At 41.0% G+C, this 18,380-nt stretch overlaps 1 protein-coding gene across 2 annotated transcripts in view; it reads left to right on the forward strand.

Annotated features, from left to right (window-relative positions):
- Positions 1-18,380, forward strand: part of gabrr2a (gamma-aminobutyric acid type A receptor subunit rho2a) — a 98,769-nt gene that overhangs the window by 31,492 nt on the left and 48,897 nt on the right. For both annotated transcript variants that reach the window (XM_026302227.1, XM_026302235.1), the window contains exons 3-4: positions 1,427-1,494; positions 12,501-12,724. In XM_026302227.1, the coding sequence (XP_026158012.1) occupies positions 1,427-1,494; positions 12,501-12,724 (292 nt within the window). The remainder of the gene's footprint in view (positions 1-1,426; positions 1,495-12,500; positions 12,725-18,380) is intronic.

Here is an 18,380-nt window from a genome sequence, read left to right on the forward strand (position 1 = left end):
CAGAATTAAATAAATTGTTGTCACCAGTGACATCAAAAATCTAAATCCTATTCCCTTTATTTGAATCTACAAAACTCACATTAATATTTTAAAATGTGGTGTAGCATGAAGCTACAATCTGTTATATGTATTTATTTGTACTGCCAGTTATATCTCTCAAAATCTTACATACTACACAAAATACATAGTATTTGCAGTCATATTTGTACTAGACAGTCCGTAACTTATTCATTATTGTCCCCTTTTGTGACAAGTTATGATTTCTAAGTGCCATGCATCAATATCTCTTCATAAGTCATTAAAAGTAATATACGTAAATATATATAGTATATATATATTATATAATATATATAGTATATATTATTAGCTTACAGCCTATTCTGATAAAATTAAGGGAAAATCTTCAAAAGGTTCACAAAGCAAGATAAAAGTCTGTAAAGGTTGGTATGATGCCAGGCTACATGACCACAGACAGAAGCATTTGGATTTATCCTTAGCATTCCGTAGAATGGAGATTTTTTTTTGCTCTGGACCTAACTATTGGATGTTTTCAGTAGGAATTATGGTGAGACTTTGCATTGCTTAAGTTTGTGCTTGGACAAACACTAGACATAAGACATAATGGAAAATGGCTGGAGGAAAAGAAGAGTAAGAGTGAAAGCAGTAAGTTATTAGGGTTAAGTAGTGACATGATATGTGGACTACAGAACTTTTTACAGATTGAAGACATTAGTGATTTGTTCTTTCACTTATTTTTTATTAAAAATATAAACTTTGCTCATACAGTGGTCATAATTCAAATTCAATTTCATAATTTCCTGCATGTTAAAGGTAACTCTCCGTAGCTTAAGGTCAAAGAAGTGAACTTGTTAGGAGGATTTTATAATGTTTAAATACTCGCTGTGCATTACTCATATAAATAATATTAGAAACATGATTTATCGGCAGGGCAGAAAAAGTACATTAGTAAGCACTGGGGGCTCACAGAAGGAAGGCTCTGGGTTTGAACCCTGCACAACCATGGCCTTTCTGTGTGGACTGTAAAATGTGGTGGAGCCTTCATCTTGTCTTTTGGTACTCTGACTTCCTCCTGCAGTCCAAAAATATGCAGTTTAGGTTGACTGGTGACTCTGAATTCTAACACTGTTAGGTAGCCAATCCAGACTGAACACTAGGTGCACTGGCTTAGTTGTATACATCTCACTCAAAATAGAAATCCAGTTTTTCATCAAGTGCATATACCTGGAGCTTTTATTCAAGTTATGATAGGTGGTTACTGTATGTCCAAAACACTCACCGAACTAGTGGTAGAAGGCAGTCAAATGGTACACTTCAAAAACGTCTCTAATAAACCACTTAGCAGCATTATCTGTTGTTACATTGCACTTCTTCGTCAATGAGTTTATGATGTACTTTTGTTTGGCAGGTCCTGCAATTCCTGTTGGAGTGGATGTTCAGGTGGAGAGCTTGGACAGTATCTCAGAAGTTGATATGGTAAGGATGTGTTTATTCATACAATGTGCATGTCATAGTATGAGATAAAGATGAAACAGAATATGATTTACTGAGACTCTCCAAGATACAAGCAACTTATGACAACCTCTGATTATATTTTATTAAACGAGATGTTTGGATGTGAAACAGCATCAGTCTTTTTGGCAAATTTCAAAAACATGGGGAGATACATGCAACTATGTTTTTCTTCGGGTGACACAGGCCTCTAGTGGTCATAATTATGGCAAGTGCAAAGCATAAAGTCCAGTGACAAATGTCTTCTATCCTTAAACCCAAACAGTGAACTTTCCCTACATTTAACCAAGGGGTTAAACCTAACCAAATAATTTAATTTATTTTCTAAGTTTATCTGTGGCATATTCTGCTGTGATTCTTCTCAAGAAAAGATTTTGCAAGCTTTTTTTCTAATGTCTAGTCTTATTACACTGCAGATTTTTTGCTTCTATGCCGAGTGGCTGAGATGTCATAAAGACAGTTGTTTAGTGTTCCCGAGTTCCTGAGAGTGTTCTCAGATGTACCCGAGCCTACTTTGTTCAAAAATAAAAAGAGAATTGTCTGCATTTGGGTCCTGCTCTGATCCTTCCACCCCATAAAACATAACAAAGAATTAATTTCAACCTTTTAATAAGGATAGTTTGAGTTGGTTTATCCGGGAAAAAAAACAGCTAAACATGTTAGCTTATCAATTAAATAACAATGCTAACAAGTTTATATCTAAATCTAATGTTTAATCCTATTAAACAATATATTATCTACTAAGAAATATCAATTAATAGATACAGTGAATGAAAAATCAAACAGTGCCTGGAACCAAAGATGTTCCCTAGCTGAGCTGACTTCCTATAAAGGTTCTGAAATTCCAGACATACAGGGAAGGCAGTAAGGCCAGGTAAGGAAAGGACATTGTGTGTGAAGATTTTCCACTTTTAATGATTTTAGGTATTATTTTGTACGGTGGCCGACAGGAGCTATCCATCCATCCATCTATCCATCTTCTTCCGCTTATCCGGGGCCGGGTCGCGGGGGAAGATGCAGGAGCTAGTAGAAAAAAAACGTTTAATTATTATTTATTATTGTTTGTATTGTATATAATAATCAAAGGCAACATGTTCTAATGGGAATATTTTACCAAAAAGGCTCAGGATTACAAAAAATCAAATATGATTTATTTGAAATGAAGAAATGCATCTGGGACTATTCCACAAAGCAGCAAAATTTCTTTAGAGTTCAAACATATATACACACACATACAGTTTGTCACACAAACATGAAAGCATGCTTCTATTATTAACTATGCTGTTTTACTCTAACTTGCCTTGACTCTTGAAACCCTTGCAATAGATGTGCATGCAACAGCTTCTGTCATGGTGATTGTCTTGTCTATTGTCCTTGCATTATAGCCATTCCCTGGGTGTGTTTCACAACAGAAAACAGTTCATTGGCGTATGGTCTTATGTTTTGCATGGGGAACTTCTGTCAGGATCTGCATGATGCTTCCTGTTGTTTGAAGAGACATCCTATTTGTGATTTCTTCAGTTTCCAGCTTCACCTCTTGTCATTAGTATCTGATTAGTCTCAGATGTGCCTTGTTAATCTCACATTATGTGTATATATGTGTATATACCAGTACGTGAAGTGCCACACCAAGGAGAACAAGATGCTGGACCTGCTGTATGCTGCTGTTAAGGACGCATATACCTCCGACCCCTTCCACCACTGGGTCATTCTGATCACAATCTGGTACATCTGTTCCTTGAATACGCACCCAGGGTGAGAAGAGCGCCTACACAGAAGTCAGTGAATGTGTGGACTGATGAGGCCTGTGAGAGACTGAGAGACTGTTTCAGACCACGAACTGAGAGACACTCTGCAGCTGGGAAGACATCAACAGCCTGATCCACTGCATCACAGACTATATCAACCTCTGTGTGGAAAACACAACCTAGACAGTATGGTGTTTCTCCAACAACAAGCCCTGAATGACCCCTGAGCTTAAAGCCCTGCTGAACAAGAAGAAGAGGGCTTTCATTTAAGGGGACAGAGATGAGCAAAGGAGAGTTCAACATGAACTGAAGTACAAGATCAGGCAAGCCAAGGACAGCTACATGAACAAGCTGGAGGAGCAGCTGGAGCAAAACAATGTACAAGATGTGTGGAGAGGCCTGACCCACTCTCTGTAAGATGGTGGCGTGCAAGGACGGCTCTTAGCTCTTTGTTTCGGTGCACAGTTTTTGCAATGGTATGGATGCTTTTGCGTGTGTGTGTGTGAATATGTGTGAGATCAAACACGCCTACACTCCAGCTATGCTGAGAAAGGTGGGATTCTCTTGTCATGTTGACATTTCAATGGACTACCAGCGGTCCCACAACATTCCACTGGATATAGCTAGACTGCCACGCTCACTCTGATTTGTTGCTGCGATGGAAAGACGCCATAGGCGGTGTTGACAATGGAGGCAGAAGCGGGGCTGCAGAAGTAGCCTACTAGCACGGCCCACAAACCACCGCTGCCAAGCATCTTCCTCAGCAACGCCAGGTCCATCATCCCAAAAACTGACAAACTGGAGTTACTGATGGCAAACAACCGGAACATTTGTGACTGCAGTGTGATGATCATCACAGAATCCTGGCTACAGCCACTCATCCCAGACAGCTAAGCGGCCGTTACATACACCAACTTCGTTAGGAATAAAAGCTCCAGTAAGAGCAGAGTAAGGGGGCTCTGTATTTATGTTCATATGGAATGGTGTACAGCCAATAGGGTCATATACACACATTGTTAACCAGACCTGGATGCATTTGACTGTGCTATGTAGACTCTTTTACATGCCCAAAGAGCTCACAGCATAGGTCTCTCTCAGCTGTACGCCACCATAAACAAACAAATGCAGGCTCATCCAGAGGGAACCAATATTGTTGCTTCAGACCTCGATCAAACTTGCCTTAAGACTGTGCTTCATAACTTTGTACAACATGTGCTTCAACAGAGGGAAAAACACACTAGATCACATATAAACTTAAAGCAAGCCTACACAGCTGTACCCCTCCCCCACCTGAGCATGTCAGACCATTTCTCACTGCTCCTGATCCCTGCATAACCCCCATCAGGAAGAAAACCTAACCTACCATGAAACACATTCAAATCTAGCGTGATGGAGCTCTGACCCAGCTGCAAGACTGCTTTGAGCATACTGAGTGTATTTGAACATCTAGAGTTACAGGAGTGCACAGAACTGTTATGTTCTATATAACGAACTACACCAACAATGTCATGGTGGATAAGCACATCCGGGTCTATTCTAATCAAATACCCTGGATGACTTTGGCTGGTGTTGCAGGGTTGCATCAGTTGGCATTAGTTGGTAGTTGCATTACCAATTACAAAGGCTCCACACCCATCACTACTACTGCTGACGTCTTGCTGGCAGAGGAATTAAATACTTTCTTTTCACGTTTCGAGAAGCTCATCCTGCACCACATCAAGGCCTGCCTCCCCTCAAACCTGGATCCATATCAGTTTGCCTATAGAGCTAACAGACAGAGGACGCCACTGCTACAACTCTACACACAGAGCTACATCAGGATGCTGTTCACGAACTACAGCTCAGCATTTAACACCATCATTCCTGACATCCTGCTTGACAAGCTGACTGACCTACATCTCCCCCCTTCCACCTGTGCCTAGATCAAGGATTTTCTGACTAACCACCCATAAATGGTTAAATGGGGCACCATCCACCCTTCCAGCCTGAACCTCAGCATGGGCTCTCCTCAGGGCTGTGTGCTGAGCCCTTTCCTGTATGCTCTGTACACCTATGACTGCACTCCCACCCACCCCTCCAATACCATCATTAAATTTGCTGACAACATCACGGCCATTGGCCTCGTTAGCAGAACATATGAGACAGCGTACAGGGTGGAGGTCAAGCGAATGGCGGATGGTGCACCAAACACATCTTACTGTTCAACACCAACAAAACAAGAGATGGTAATAAACTTCAGCAAACATAATAGGGAACCAGCTCCACTTTAAGAGACTAGCAAGTGTCCTCTTTTAAATTCCTAGGGACACATATAGCTGAGGACCTCTCCTGGACTGCCAACATAGCTGTGGTAGTTAAAAAGGCCCAACAGAGACTCCACTTCCTCAGGGTGCTGAGAAGGAACCATATGGAGGAGAAGCTGATGGAGGCCTTCTACTACAGCACCATAGAGTGTTTACACATATTGCATCACTGTCTGTTATACAAACTGCTCAGTGACTGTTGTGGCAAAACAACCGTTGGATGAGCAATAAAGAGAGTGCAGACCGACTGTCTTTTATGAATATATTTCTTGCAGGAAAGGAGCAAACATAATTGAACACAATTGATCAGAGTCTTCCCATGTTGTTCCCCAGTTCCCCAGCCCCTACTAGGCTGAGGCCGCTACTTATACAGACATGCAAAGTAAATGCAAATAATTATTCGCATAATCAGATAATTAAGTCTGTACTTCCCTATTGTTCTACAAAGTGATTCCCTAATAAGGCTTTATTCTAAATCTCTATATTCTCATTCCACAGTTAACCCTCCATCCTGGTCACGCTCTGATGTACTTGTCCCTTCCTCACACCTAGTGTCCTAAGGAACCTTTCTCCCAGATACTCTTCACCAACATCCTTGAGAACACTGTGTCCCTTAGTGTCAGACTATACTAGGTCAGGAAGAACATAAACATCAGATATGATTATGAAAAACACAAGTGTTAGTGAACTCTGTGAATCAACCTGTAAATGAAAACCTGTGAAACCTAAAAAAACAAGAATACAGTAAGAAACAGTAACAATCATAATCAGTGAGAATAATCAATCATTAAAACTAATTTTTCCATTACAGTGACACACAGGAAAAACCTGCCCAAGAAATCACTGGCTGTCCCATACCCTCTCTGGATGACATTGCTAGCCCACAGTGTCTAACAGCGAGGAATATTGCTTGACCCTAATATTGCCACTTAGCTTGAATATACTGTATTGTAGGTGGATTGCCGGGTCACAAGTGTCATATGTTATATGTTGGGGTGCTGGAAGGAGGAAGGAGAGACAGGACCCAAATGCAGGACAGAATCGTTTTTCCCTTTTCTCCTGGAAATTCCAGGATTCAGGGAAAACACAAATATTACCGGTCGTCACGGTTAACGTAGTTGCCGGCGAGGCCACATAAGGCATATACAGTAAATGCGGACATTTTTGATGTGAACTCATTATCTGCTAACCACCTGGTTCAGTTATGTGAAGGTAATAATCTTCTATTGTAGAATAAAGTGCTTTTGCCCACATACAGCTATACATACAGATGCATCTCAGTAAATTAGAATATCATCAAAAAGTTGATTTAGTTCAGTAATTCAATTCCAAAAGTAAAACTCATGTGGATTCATCACACACACACACTGATATATCTCAAGTGTTTGTGTTAATTTTGATTATAACTTGATGAAAACCCAAAATTCAGTGTCTCAGAAAATTAGAATATTGTGTAAAAGTTCAACATTGGAGACTCATGGTGTCACACTCTAATCAGCTAATTAACTCAAAACTCCTACAAAGGTTTTCTGAGCCTTTAAATGGTCTCTGTCTGGTTCAGTAGGCCACACAATCATGGGGAAAACTGCTGACTTGACAGTGCACAAGCAACACACAAAAAGGACAGGACTGTTGCTTAGTGGTCCAAAGTCCTCTTTTCAGATGAAAGTATATTTTACATTTCATTTGGAAGTCTAGGTCCCAGAGTCTGGAGGAAGAGAGGAGAAGCACAAAATCCAAGTTGCTTAAGGTCCAGTGTAAAGTTTCCACAGTGAGTGGTGGTTTGGGGAGCCATGTCATCTGCGGGTCCACTGTTTTATCAGGTCCATGGTCAGCACAGCCGTCTACCAGGAAGTTTAAGAACACTACATGCTTGCCTCTGCTGACCAGCTTTATGGAAATGCTGATTTCATTTTCCAGCAGGACTTGGCACACACTGCCAAAAGTACCAATTACTGGTTGGTATTGTAGAATAAAGTGTCATAGTGTCCATGACCATAGTGTCCCTGTGCTTGATTGCCCAGGAAAATCCCCTGACCTAAACCCCATAGATTCTCTATGGCCTCCATGCCATGCCACATTGCTGCAGTAATTCATGCAACAGGAGCCATGAACAACTATTGAATGTTATACATGTTCATACTTTTAAGAAGTCCAACATTTCTCTGTTAAAAATCCTTTTATGTTGGTCTCAAGTAATATTCTAATTTTCTGAGATACAGAATTTGGTGTGTTCTTTATTTGTAAGTTATTATAATCAAAATAAAGAGAAACACACACTTGAAATATATTAGTCCGTGTGTAATGAGTCTATATAATATATAATTTTCACTTTTTGAATTGAATTACTGAAATAAATCAACTTTTGGATGATATTTTTATTTACCTGTACATAAGAGAGGCATGGCACACTATTATGGCTGGACCACTGTATTACTACAGTTCATGTATATACCTCATTGCGGTATGAGCATTAAATATGGGCCATCATATTAGGTTTGGACACTGGGTATGAGGTCAAGAAGAAAGTGATGTCTAAGATTGAAAATAAAAGGTTTTATTTTTCAATAATAATAATTTAGTTCCTGTCTGGTGGAGAACTACTGTGATAGTGGGATCTCCAAAAGGAGAAGACAGAACAATAGGGCGAGCTTAAATGTTATATATAAAATGGTATTTAACCCTCAGGAGTCAATGAACACGCTGGCGCATTTGTGGCATGTTCTCCTGATAATGCCAAAAAGAATTTAAATTACTCTGTCAGCTTTGACCATTCAGATAAGAGCAATATATCAATCAAATCTGTAAAGGGTCTAGTTTTATTTGTATACACTCATAAGAACAACAGAACGCTGTGCTTTTGTAAAATAAAGAAAGCAGATGGTGTGCTCTCTGTCTTCTCTTTCTGTCATCTCAATTCACAGACACGTAAATGAAACAACCAGAATCTCAGTGAATACTTGCCTCAAAGACATGAGAAATAAATGTATAGAAAACTTGAAATGTCTTCTTTTAAATGAAACAATTCAAGTCGATGATAAATCATCTCCTTTTATGTAATCTGTATAAAAGTAAGGAGTGGCATGATTTCTCCTGTCTCACCTCATTATAGCTAATGTGATCCTGCCTCACACTGAGCACACTGTTCATGTAGAAATGATCTGAGGTGAGCCAGGTAATTATGTACACGCCCCCAAGAAATGGCATAAAACATCAAGCTTCATCATAGAATTTACTCACTTTTTCTGGGCGTTTGGATGTTGGCACTCTACGCGAGTGAAGAAGTGCTTTGTATGGTTCCAGACAGCGATGAAGAGTTTACTTTCTTGTCAGAGGAAAAACACGACTCAGATGCAATGTTTGCATTTGCATCTGCATTGAAGTAATTCCTTCTCAGCCATGTACCTGACTGAAAGGCTCATTATGCAGCGTATTGTGCGGGTCTTTGTCTTCTCAGGTAAATCACTTGATTATTCATGATCAGGCATGCCTTCTTGCATATTCCTTTTCTACTAAAAAAATGTCTTCGAAAATTTAAATCAGTGTATTGTTTTCTGTGAATGAATGAACAAGATGACTTTCACATCATTTTGAAGCAAACACTTTAGGCTACAAGATGCTGTTCTAAAAAGTCTTGTGAACTAAGGTGAAATAAGGCCATAAAACACATACAGAACACACATGTGTTATGGTCCAGTGTTAATTTTGACAGCAGATTTTAATTTAGTTTTAGTCATAGTCTTTTGACTAAAATGCAATTTTAGTTTTACTCATATTTTAGTCATCTGCTTTGTTTTAGTTTTAGTCTATAAGTTATTTTAGTCTCTATAAGTTATTTATAGAGTCTCTATAAGTTATTTTTGTCTCGATTAGTTTTAGTCTCGACTAAATCTACTGTAGACTTAGTCGACTAAAATATATTGGGTTTAATTTAAGTGTAATTTAGTTAAACTATTGTAATATACAAAATAACTTAAAATTAAATAAAAACATGTTTCATTAAATATGTGGAATATGGCCTTTTCATAAAAGACAAACAATTCGATATGCATTGTTTATAACTTGCATATGACATTCTTCATTCTTTAAAGCAAAAGTGCAACTCCAAAATATTTAAAAGAAAAACTGCTCCACGTGGTTTACACAAAGTCTTGTTTGTCTTGACATCAAACGTGAAACTGACCCATATATCTTCTCTGTGTTTTCTCTCAGCTGTTTCCATTTTATTATAGTTTAAGTCACACAGACACCCAATGTATACACGATGATGTTGTGTACTCGCGCATCCCGCGTCGTCGGGTGGATCAGTTACTTTTCAAATGTGCGCGTGAGTCTTACATGTCTTACAAGATTAATTCTGATTGGATCTTTTCCAAAAACGTCTCACTCACATTTTCGTCTCATTTTCATTAGTTAAATGTCAATATATTTTAATTAGAGTTTTCGTCATTCAATTCAATTCAATTCAATTTTATTTGTATAGCGCCAAATCACAATACAAATCATCTCAAGGCACTTTACAAAAACTAAAACTAAAAACCCAACAATTCCCTTAGGAGCAAGCACTTGGCGACAGTGGAGAGGAAAAACTCCCTTTAACGGAAGAAAAAACCTCCAGCAGAACCGGGCTCAGTTTGGGCGGCCATCTGCCTCGACCGGTTGGGGTGAGTGGATAGAGCAGAGAGAAAAGAACAGCAACAATAAACAACAAATAGACACTGCAGGTTGGTGGGACCAGTAACTGCACATCAGCGATATACAGCTCCAGGACCAGGGACACCTGCAGAAGGTACAGAGAGAACAGAGAGAGAGGGAGAGAGCACAAACTAGGGGAGAGAGAGAGCACAAGGTTAGTAACATTCAGTGGTGGAATATACATGAGGTGGGAGGAGAGAAGAGAGGGGAGGGGAAGGAAAGGGGGGGGTTAGGGTAGGGGAGCTCAGTGCACCGATGGTCCTCGGGCAGTCTAGGCCTATAGCAGCATAACTAAGGGATGGTTCAGGGTTGCCTGAAGCCAGCCCTAACTATATGCTTTGTCAAAGAGGAAGGTTTTAAGTCTAGCCTTAAAAGTATAGAGAGTAAAAGTATAGAGAGTGTCTGCCTCCTGAACCCAGGCTGGGAGCTGGTTCCATAGGAGAGGAGCTTGATAACTAAAGGCTCTGCCTCCCATTCTGCTTTTGGAAACTCTGGGAACCACAAGTAGACCTGCACTCTGAGAGCGAAGTGGTCTATTGGGATAATATGGTACTATGAGGTCTTTGAGGTATGAAGGAGGTTGATTATGAAGGGATTTGTATGTGAGAAGAAGGATTTTAAATTCTATTCTATATTTTACAGGGAGCCAATGAAGAGAAGCCAATATAGGAGAAATATGATCTCTCTTGCTAGATCCTGTCAGGACTCTGGCTGCGGCATTCTGGCTTAATTGGAGGCTTTTTATGGAGATATTGGGTTATCCAGGCCTTTATGTCAGTTAGACACACTTGAAGTCTGGTTAACTGGTTTGTGTTAACAGGTTTAATAGATAGATATAACTGAGTGTCATCTGCATAGCAGTGGTAATTAATAGAGTGCTTCCTAATGACATATCCTAAAGAAGCATGTACGGGGTGAACAGAATTGGTCCTAGCACGGAGCCTTGTGGAACTCCATAACTAACTTTTGTTCGTGTGGAAGGTTCATCATGGACATGAACAAACTGGAATCTGTCCGATAAATAGGATTGGAGCCACTTTAACGCTGTTCCTCTGATACCAATCACATGCTCCAGTCTCTGTAATAAGATGTTGTGGTCAATGGTGTCGAATGCTGCACTAAGGTCTAGGAGGACAAGTATTAAAACAAGTCCATTATCTGAGGCTAAGAGAAGATCGTTGGTAACTCATCATCACTTAATTTTTATTTAGTTATCATCTCGTTTTCGTCAGTAAAAACGTGTCGTTGATGAAAATTACAACGAAAATATTTCGTCAACGAAATTAACACGTTGCTTATTTCAGTGACTTAGTTTTAGTTTTTCACTAACCATGCATTAACACTGTTTTCTCAAAAACACAATCGTATAAACATGCTACTCACATATTATGGTAGCCCAGTTTGTGCTGATTACAGTGCTGTGAAATGACTCACAAAAGGTTTGACAAATAATAACAAATTCAATATACCATTTTCCTACAATTGTAGAAGATGAAGAAGAACCTTTATTTATCACACAGTGGGGAAATTCACATAGCCACAGCAGCAAGTAAGGCACAAGATAAAAAATAGGAGCAGAATAGAAAAATTAAAAAGAAGCTATTTACAATAACAATATATTAAAAATGGAAAAAATATATAAAGTAAAATCTGACTCTGGCATATTATATATTTACAATTTTTTTCAGTCTATAGGTGTTGAGGTTAACTCGGGGGGCTATCAGGAGCAGTGCCGGTCCTGACAGCAGCAGGAAGAACCTGCGGTAGCGCTGCTTCACACATTTGGAATGAAGCAGTCTGGTTGCTAACAGAGGTGCCCAGTGCTGCCAGAATCTCATGAGAGTCCTTCTCCAGCAGGGATGTTAGCTTAGCCAATATCCTCCTGTCTTTCACCATCTCCCCTGGGTCTAGGGGATATCCTAGTACAGAGGTGGCCCTCTTGATCAGTTTGTCCAGTCTGTTCCTCCAAAGTACCAAAAATTACTGATGTTGAACAAAACTATTTCGCTTAAATGTTCCAGTGAAAAAATTCTCTTTAAACAGTTTGAACTTGGATGTGATGTTGTTGGGCATGGGTTAGAACTTGCGAAATGTATTTTTTGTTTTCTTTAAACTTTTAAGATTGTGATTTTTATAAAATGACACTACAGACAAAAGTACTGGATTAATGGCAAACATTTGGGGGATTTATGAACATCTTTTGTGTGCATTGTAATTCTACCAGGATTTCACTATGACCCTGTACCTGAGGCACTACTGGAAGGACGAGCGTCTGTCATTCTCTAGCAGCACCAACAAGAGCATGACATTTGATGGTCGACTGGTGAAAAAGATCTGGGTCCCCGATGTCTTTTTTGTCCATTCTAAGAGGTCCTTTATTCATGACACCACCACCGACAACATCATGCTGCGTGTCTTTCCTGATGGACATGTCCTCTACAGTTTGAGGTCTGTAACTTATTTATTTATTTATTTATTTTTAATGAATGAGGTTGTGCCTTTTACCAAAGTAACACCCAGGTACGATACGGAAGGTTTGGCTGAGGTGAACAACGCTTCACTTTCACTTTAAGAGACTGGAGTTCAATCCCTTTTAAAGCTGTAGTGTAAGGTTAAGATAGGAATTACTTTTAACTTCTGCTGTGAGATTCTGCACATAATAAAACTTCAGGTAAATAAAATAAAAAAACTGACTTTTGTGCTGGAGGATCAGATATTTTGACAGTATGTACATGTATACACACCAAAATCACGTGTTAAATCAACACTAAAATGTGTTTATATGTACAGTGAAAACAAACACATATATACAATTGTAGTGATTCAAAGTGTCACACTTTTTTACCACGGGATCTTTGCCTGGAAGTGGCGTTGCATCAGGAATGCAGTGGTTTCAATCCTGTGCCGAGCGTGTGTGTATGAGAGAGCGAGAGAGAGAGCGGGAGTGTGCGAAGGGTGTATGAGAAGGGCTTGTACCCCTGTATCCTAAAAATTGCATTCCTATAAAACTAAACTGCATTCTCATTTATGTTTTGCTATGAAATGTAATTTGTCTTTGATTACATTTGCTAGCAGCATATTGAATACATTTACATTTAACATACAGTGGGTACGGAAAGTATTCAGACCCCTTTAAATTTTTCACTCTTTGTGTCATTGCAGCCATTTGCCAAAATCAAAAGAATTTATTTTATTTCTCATTAATGTACACTCAGCACCCCATCTTGACAGAAAAAAACAGAAATGTAGAAATTTTTGCAAATTTATTAAAAAAGAAAAACTGAAATATCACATGGTCATAAGTGTTCAGACCCTTTACAGTGACACTCATATTTAACTCACATGCTGTCCATTTCTTCTGATCCTCCTTGAGATGGTTCTGCTCCTTAATTGGAGTCCAGCTGTGTTTAATTAAACTGATTGGACTTGATTAGGAAAGGCACACACCTGTCTATATAAGACCTTACAGCTCACAGTGCATGTCAGAGCAAATGAGAATCATGAGGTCGAAGGAACTGCTCAAGGAGCTCAGAGACAGAATTGTGGCAAGGCACAGTCTGGCCAAGGTTGGCCAAGGACCAGAACTCTTCCTAGACCTGGCTGTCCAGCCAAACTGAGCAATCGTGGGAGAAGAGCCTTGGTGAGAGAGGTAAAGAAGAACCCAAAGATCACTGTGGCTGAGCTCCAGAGATGCAGTAGGGAGACGGGAGAAAGTTCCACAAAGTCAACTATCACTGCAGCCCTCCACCAGTCGGGCCTTTATGGCAGAGTGGCCTGACGGAAGCCTCTCCTCAGTGCAAGACACATGAAAGCCCGCATAGAGTTTGCCAAAAAACACATGAAGGACTCCCAGACTATGAGAAATAAGATTCTCTGGTCTGATGAGACCAAGATTGAACTTTTTGGCATTAATTCTAAGCGGTATGTGTGGGGAAAACCAGGCACTGCTCATTACCTGCCCAATACAATCCCTACAGTGAAACATGGTGGTGGGAGCATCATGTTGTGGGGGTGTTTTTCAGCTGCAGGGACAGGACGACTGGTTGCAATTGAAGGAAAGATGAATGCGGCCAAGTACAGAGATATCCTGGAAGAAAACCTCTTCCAGAGTGGTCAGAACCTCAGACTGGGCCGAAGGTTCACCTTTCAACAGGACAATGACCCTAAGCGCACAGCTAAAATAACAAAGGAGTGGCTTCGGAACAACTCTGTGACCGTTCTTGACTGGCCCAGCCAGAGCCCTGACCTAAACCCAATTGAGCATCTCTGGAGAGACCTGAAAATGGCTGCCCACTAACGTTCGCCATCCAACCTGACAGAACTGGAGAGGATCTGCAAGGAAGAATGGCAGAGGCTCCCCAAATCCAGGAGTGAAAAACTTGTTGCATCACTCCCAAGAAGACTCATGGCTGTACTAGCTCAAAAGGGTGCTTCTAGTCAATACTGAGCACAGGGTCTGAATACTTATGACCATGTGATATTTCAGTTTTTCTTTTTTAATAAATTTGCAAAAATTTCTACATTTCTGTTTTTTTCTGTCAAGATGGGGTGCTGAGTGGACATTAATGAGAAATAAAATGAACTTTTTTGATTTTGGCAAATGGCTGCAATGACAAAGAGTGAAAAATTTAAAGGGGTCTGAATACTTTCCGTACCCACTGTATCTTTGCCGTACTGTCTTATTGTTTCTCATTTTTGAGACAGGGTGGTTTCATAAACCTGCAGTCCGCTACCAGTGATGAGTCTTGCACGGCATCTTCCCAGGTTCCCAGGTGGTTTGATTGATCTTAAATGATTTGAGAGCTTTTTTGTAGACATCCTTATAGCGAAGCAGTGGGTGGCCAACTCGCCTTTTGCCAGATAGGAGTTCAGTGTAAAGGATGTCCTTTGGCAGTTGGCCATCGTCCATATGGTGGACATGTTCCAGCCAATGCGTCTCAGGCAGTGCAGGTGGAAGGTGTTTAGCCTCTACTCATGATGTGAATATCGGGTCCAGGGTTCACTGCCACACAAGAGTGTGTTGATTATGCAGGATTTGTACACCTGTACCTTGGTGTAGGTTATGAGTTTGCTGTTGTCCCATATTCTGGATGTATGTAAAACATGTACAAATACATGTAAAAGTACAGGCTCTTTCTTCGATATGGCTGCTGACTTCAGCAGTGAGTGAAAGGTTGTTAGTGATGGTGGACTCAAGATAGGTGAAACTGCTTACAGCTTCAAGTGTGTGGTTGATAATTGTAATGGAGGTGGGAGAATCAGTTCCCTATCCGAAAGTTTTGATCTTGTTCAGGCTGATGGTCAGGTTGAAGTCATGGCATGCTTGACTAAAAAGATCAATGAGGGTCTGCAGGTGCTCCTGGGAGTGTGCTATCACTGCTGTGTGATAGCACACTGCAAAAGCACCTCACAGATGATAAGTGGTTTTCCCTTTGTTTTTGCTTTTAGTCAGGAGGGGTTTAATAGTTTGCCATCTGTGCTTGTGTATAGGTAGATTCCCTCAGTTGATGTACCAAAGGCTTGCCGCAAGAGGGAGAAAAATATCCCAAACAATGTACACACCAACACGCATCCATTTGATGTCGCAACAGATCTTGAAAGGGTCTGAGGTGGTCCCATCAAAGTGGAATGTGCCATTTGTGTTGGTGTGGAAGGACTGGAGTATACGGAGAAGTTTTGGAGGGCTTTCTGTTCGACCAGTTGGAAAAGGATGCTTCTGCTCACGAGGTCGAATGCTTTAGTAAGATCGATGAAGGCCATGTAGAGTGGTATTCACTGCTCTCTGCACTTTTCCTGCAGTTGTCTCAGTGAGAAGATCATATCCAAAGTGGATGGTCCAGCTCGGAAACCTGCCTGTGACTCTGGGTAGAGCTTCTCTGAGAGGACCTGAAGTCTATTTAGTGCAACTCTAGCAAAGAGCTTACCGGTGAATGCTAAGTAGAGAGATGCCACTGTAGTTGTTGCAGACGCTGCTGTTTCCTTTGTTCTTATACAATGAATGTAATGATGTTTGCATCTCTCATATCCTGTGGGACAACACCTTCCAACACAGACAGAGTAGCCTGTGGAGTTTGTGCAGGAGGGCAGATTTTCCACACTTGACGATTTCGGCAGCTATCCCATTGCTGCCTGGTGCTTTTCTGCAGATCAAACTGTTGATGGCTTTGCTTAGCTCCTCGGTTTTTGGTTCCATGTCTAGTTCCTCCATTACAGGTAGGTGCTGTACATTACTGAGTGGTGCTTCACAAACAGTGTTATCATTGCCATAGAGCTCCGAGTAGTGTTCCACCCAGCAGTCTAGTTGCTTGGAGCGGTCGGTAATGGTTTCTCCTGTGGCCGATTAGAGCAGGGCATTAGTGTGAGGCGATGGTCAAAGGGTCTTTTTGATGCCGTCGTACAACAATTTGATGTTGCCTGAGTCAGCAGCTGATTGACTGCTGCTACAAAGTTGTAACCAATAACTGTTGGCACAACATCGAACCGCTTGTTGGATTTTCTTCCTTGAAAATTTGAGGGCCTGTAGAGTCAGTTCACTAGGGGTGGATCTGTAGTTAGTGAGGGTGGCACAATTTTCTTCTATAATCGGAGTCATTTCTATTGAGTTGGCTTCACACCAGTCATTTGACCTTCTCAGCTTTGTACCAAAAGCTGACAAGGATGTGCTATGGATGGTAATGGTATGGTATTGGCTGTCCCAATACTGCTGGGCAGTTCAGGACTGACGCAGGTGGAGGAATCCTCTAAGGCACAGAGGAAGGTTGCCACTTTGGTTGTGTCAGCTATTTTACTGCTGTCACTACGGGGGGCTCCCTGTGTATGTTTTTTGCCTGTAGGTTGACTCTGCAGTACACCAGGGAGTGGTCCATGTCACAGACTGTACTGCATGTTTGGAGGATGCCTCTGAGATCAGCAATTCCTGTTATGATCAAAACTAGCTGATGCCAGTGACCTGAACGTGGATGTCTCCATGAGACTTTGTAAATGGGTTTGGACTGAATGTATGTATTGGTAATGCACAGGTGGTGGTATGTGTAGAACCATATGCCACAGGCAGGATGGCCAGGAGTTATCTGCTCCAGCTCTTGCATTGAAGTCACCAAGCAGGTAGAGCTGTTCACGGTTGGGATGTTTTTCACCGTCACCTCAAGTTCTTCATAAAACTTGTTGGGGCATACATACTCACAAGGTGGACAGGTCCCACGGATGTGTGCAGGCAGACAGGCAGAGAGCTAGGATCCTCTCTGAGCCACCTGTGAGGGGTACTATCGTGCCTAGCAGAATGTTCCTGACAGCAAAACCCACTCCGTAATCCCTGGTTTCCTCAGGGGGCTTTCCTCACCACCAGAAAAAGGTGTAGTCCTTTTCCCAAAGTGAGCCTGATGAATGAAGTCGTGTTTCCTGGAGAGTCGAGATGTCAATTCTTCGCTTCAGGAGTTTGTTGTTGATAATTGCTGTTTTGTGGACATTGTTAATGTCTTGTAGATTGTCTGTTATCCCTGATGTCATAGTCCTAATGTTCCATCATCCCAGGCATAGTGCTGGGGGCATAACTTTTTTGCTTTCCGTGGTGCACAAGTTTACAGCCCACTTGTTAGGATGAATCCCTAAGTTCCATGCATCAAATGAAGCAGGCAGGCTGTAGCGGGACAGCATCTAATTGGATAGGGGGCTGCCCATCTTAAGGCAGGCGGTAGCTGTCCAATGAGATTAGGCATCTCTCCCACCACTGGAGGTAGCCCCTGGCACCCATCTCTACGTCAATTGAAAATGGCCATAGTATGCAACAGCTAGCCACCCGTGTTGTTCCTCCACTGCACATTGGAGCTGGAGTTTCCTCTCCAGTTTCTCCACATTCTGAATAATTTATATGTTAAATTAAGTATGCCTGCTTCTAATATAGATGATTTAAAGAAATATTTTGTTGGTTTTTCTTTTTGTGTTGTGTCAGGTACAGTCCAGCTGACATTACGTTTTGAATATACCAACACCATGGTACCTGTTGCGAAGGCAATCATATACTGCAAGGAGAATCTAACATTCAGATTGGATGGCTGCTCTCTACAATCACAAAGCAAGATCGTCATTGAGATTTTGCAAGCCTCTC

The sequence above is a fragment of the Mastacembelus armatus genome, chromosome 22 (assembly GCF_900324485.2).
Source record: "Mastacembelus armatus chromosome 22, fMasArm1.2, whole genome shotgun sequence".
Taxonomy (NCBI): domain Eukaryota; kingdom Metazoa; phylum Chordata; class Actinopteri; order Synbranchiformes; family Mastacembelidae; genus Mastacembelus; species Mastacembelus armatus.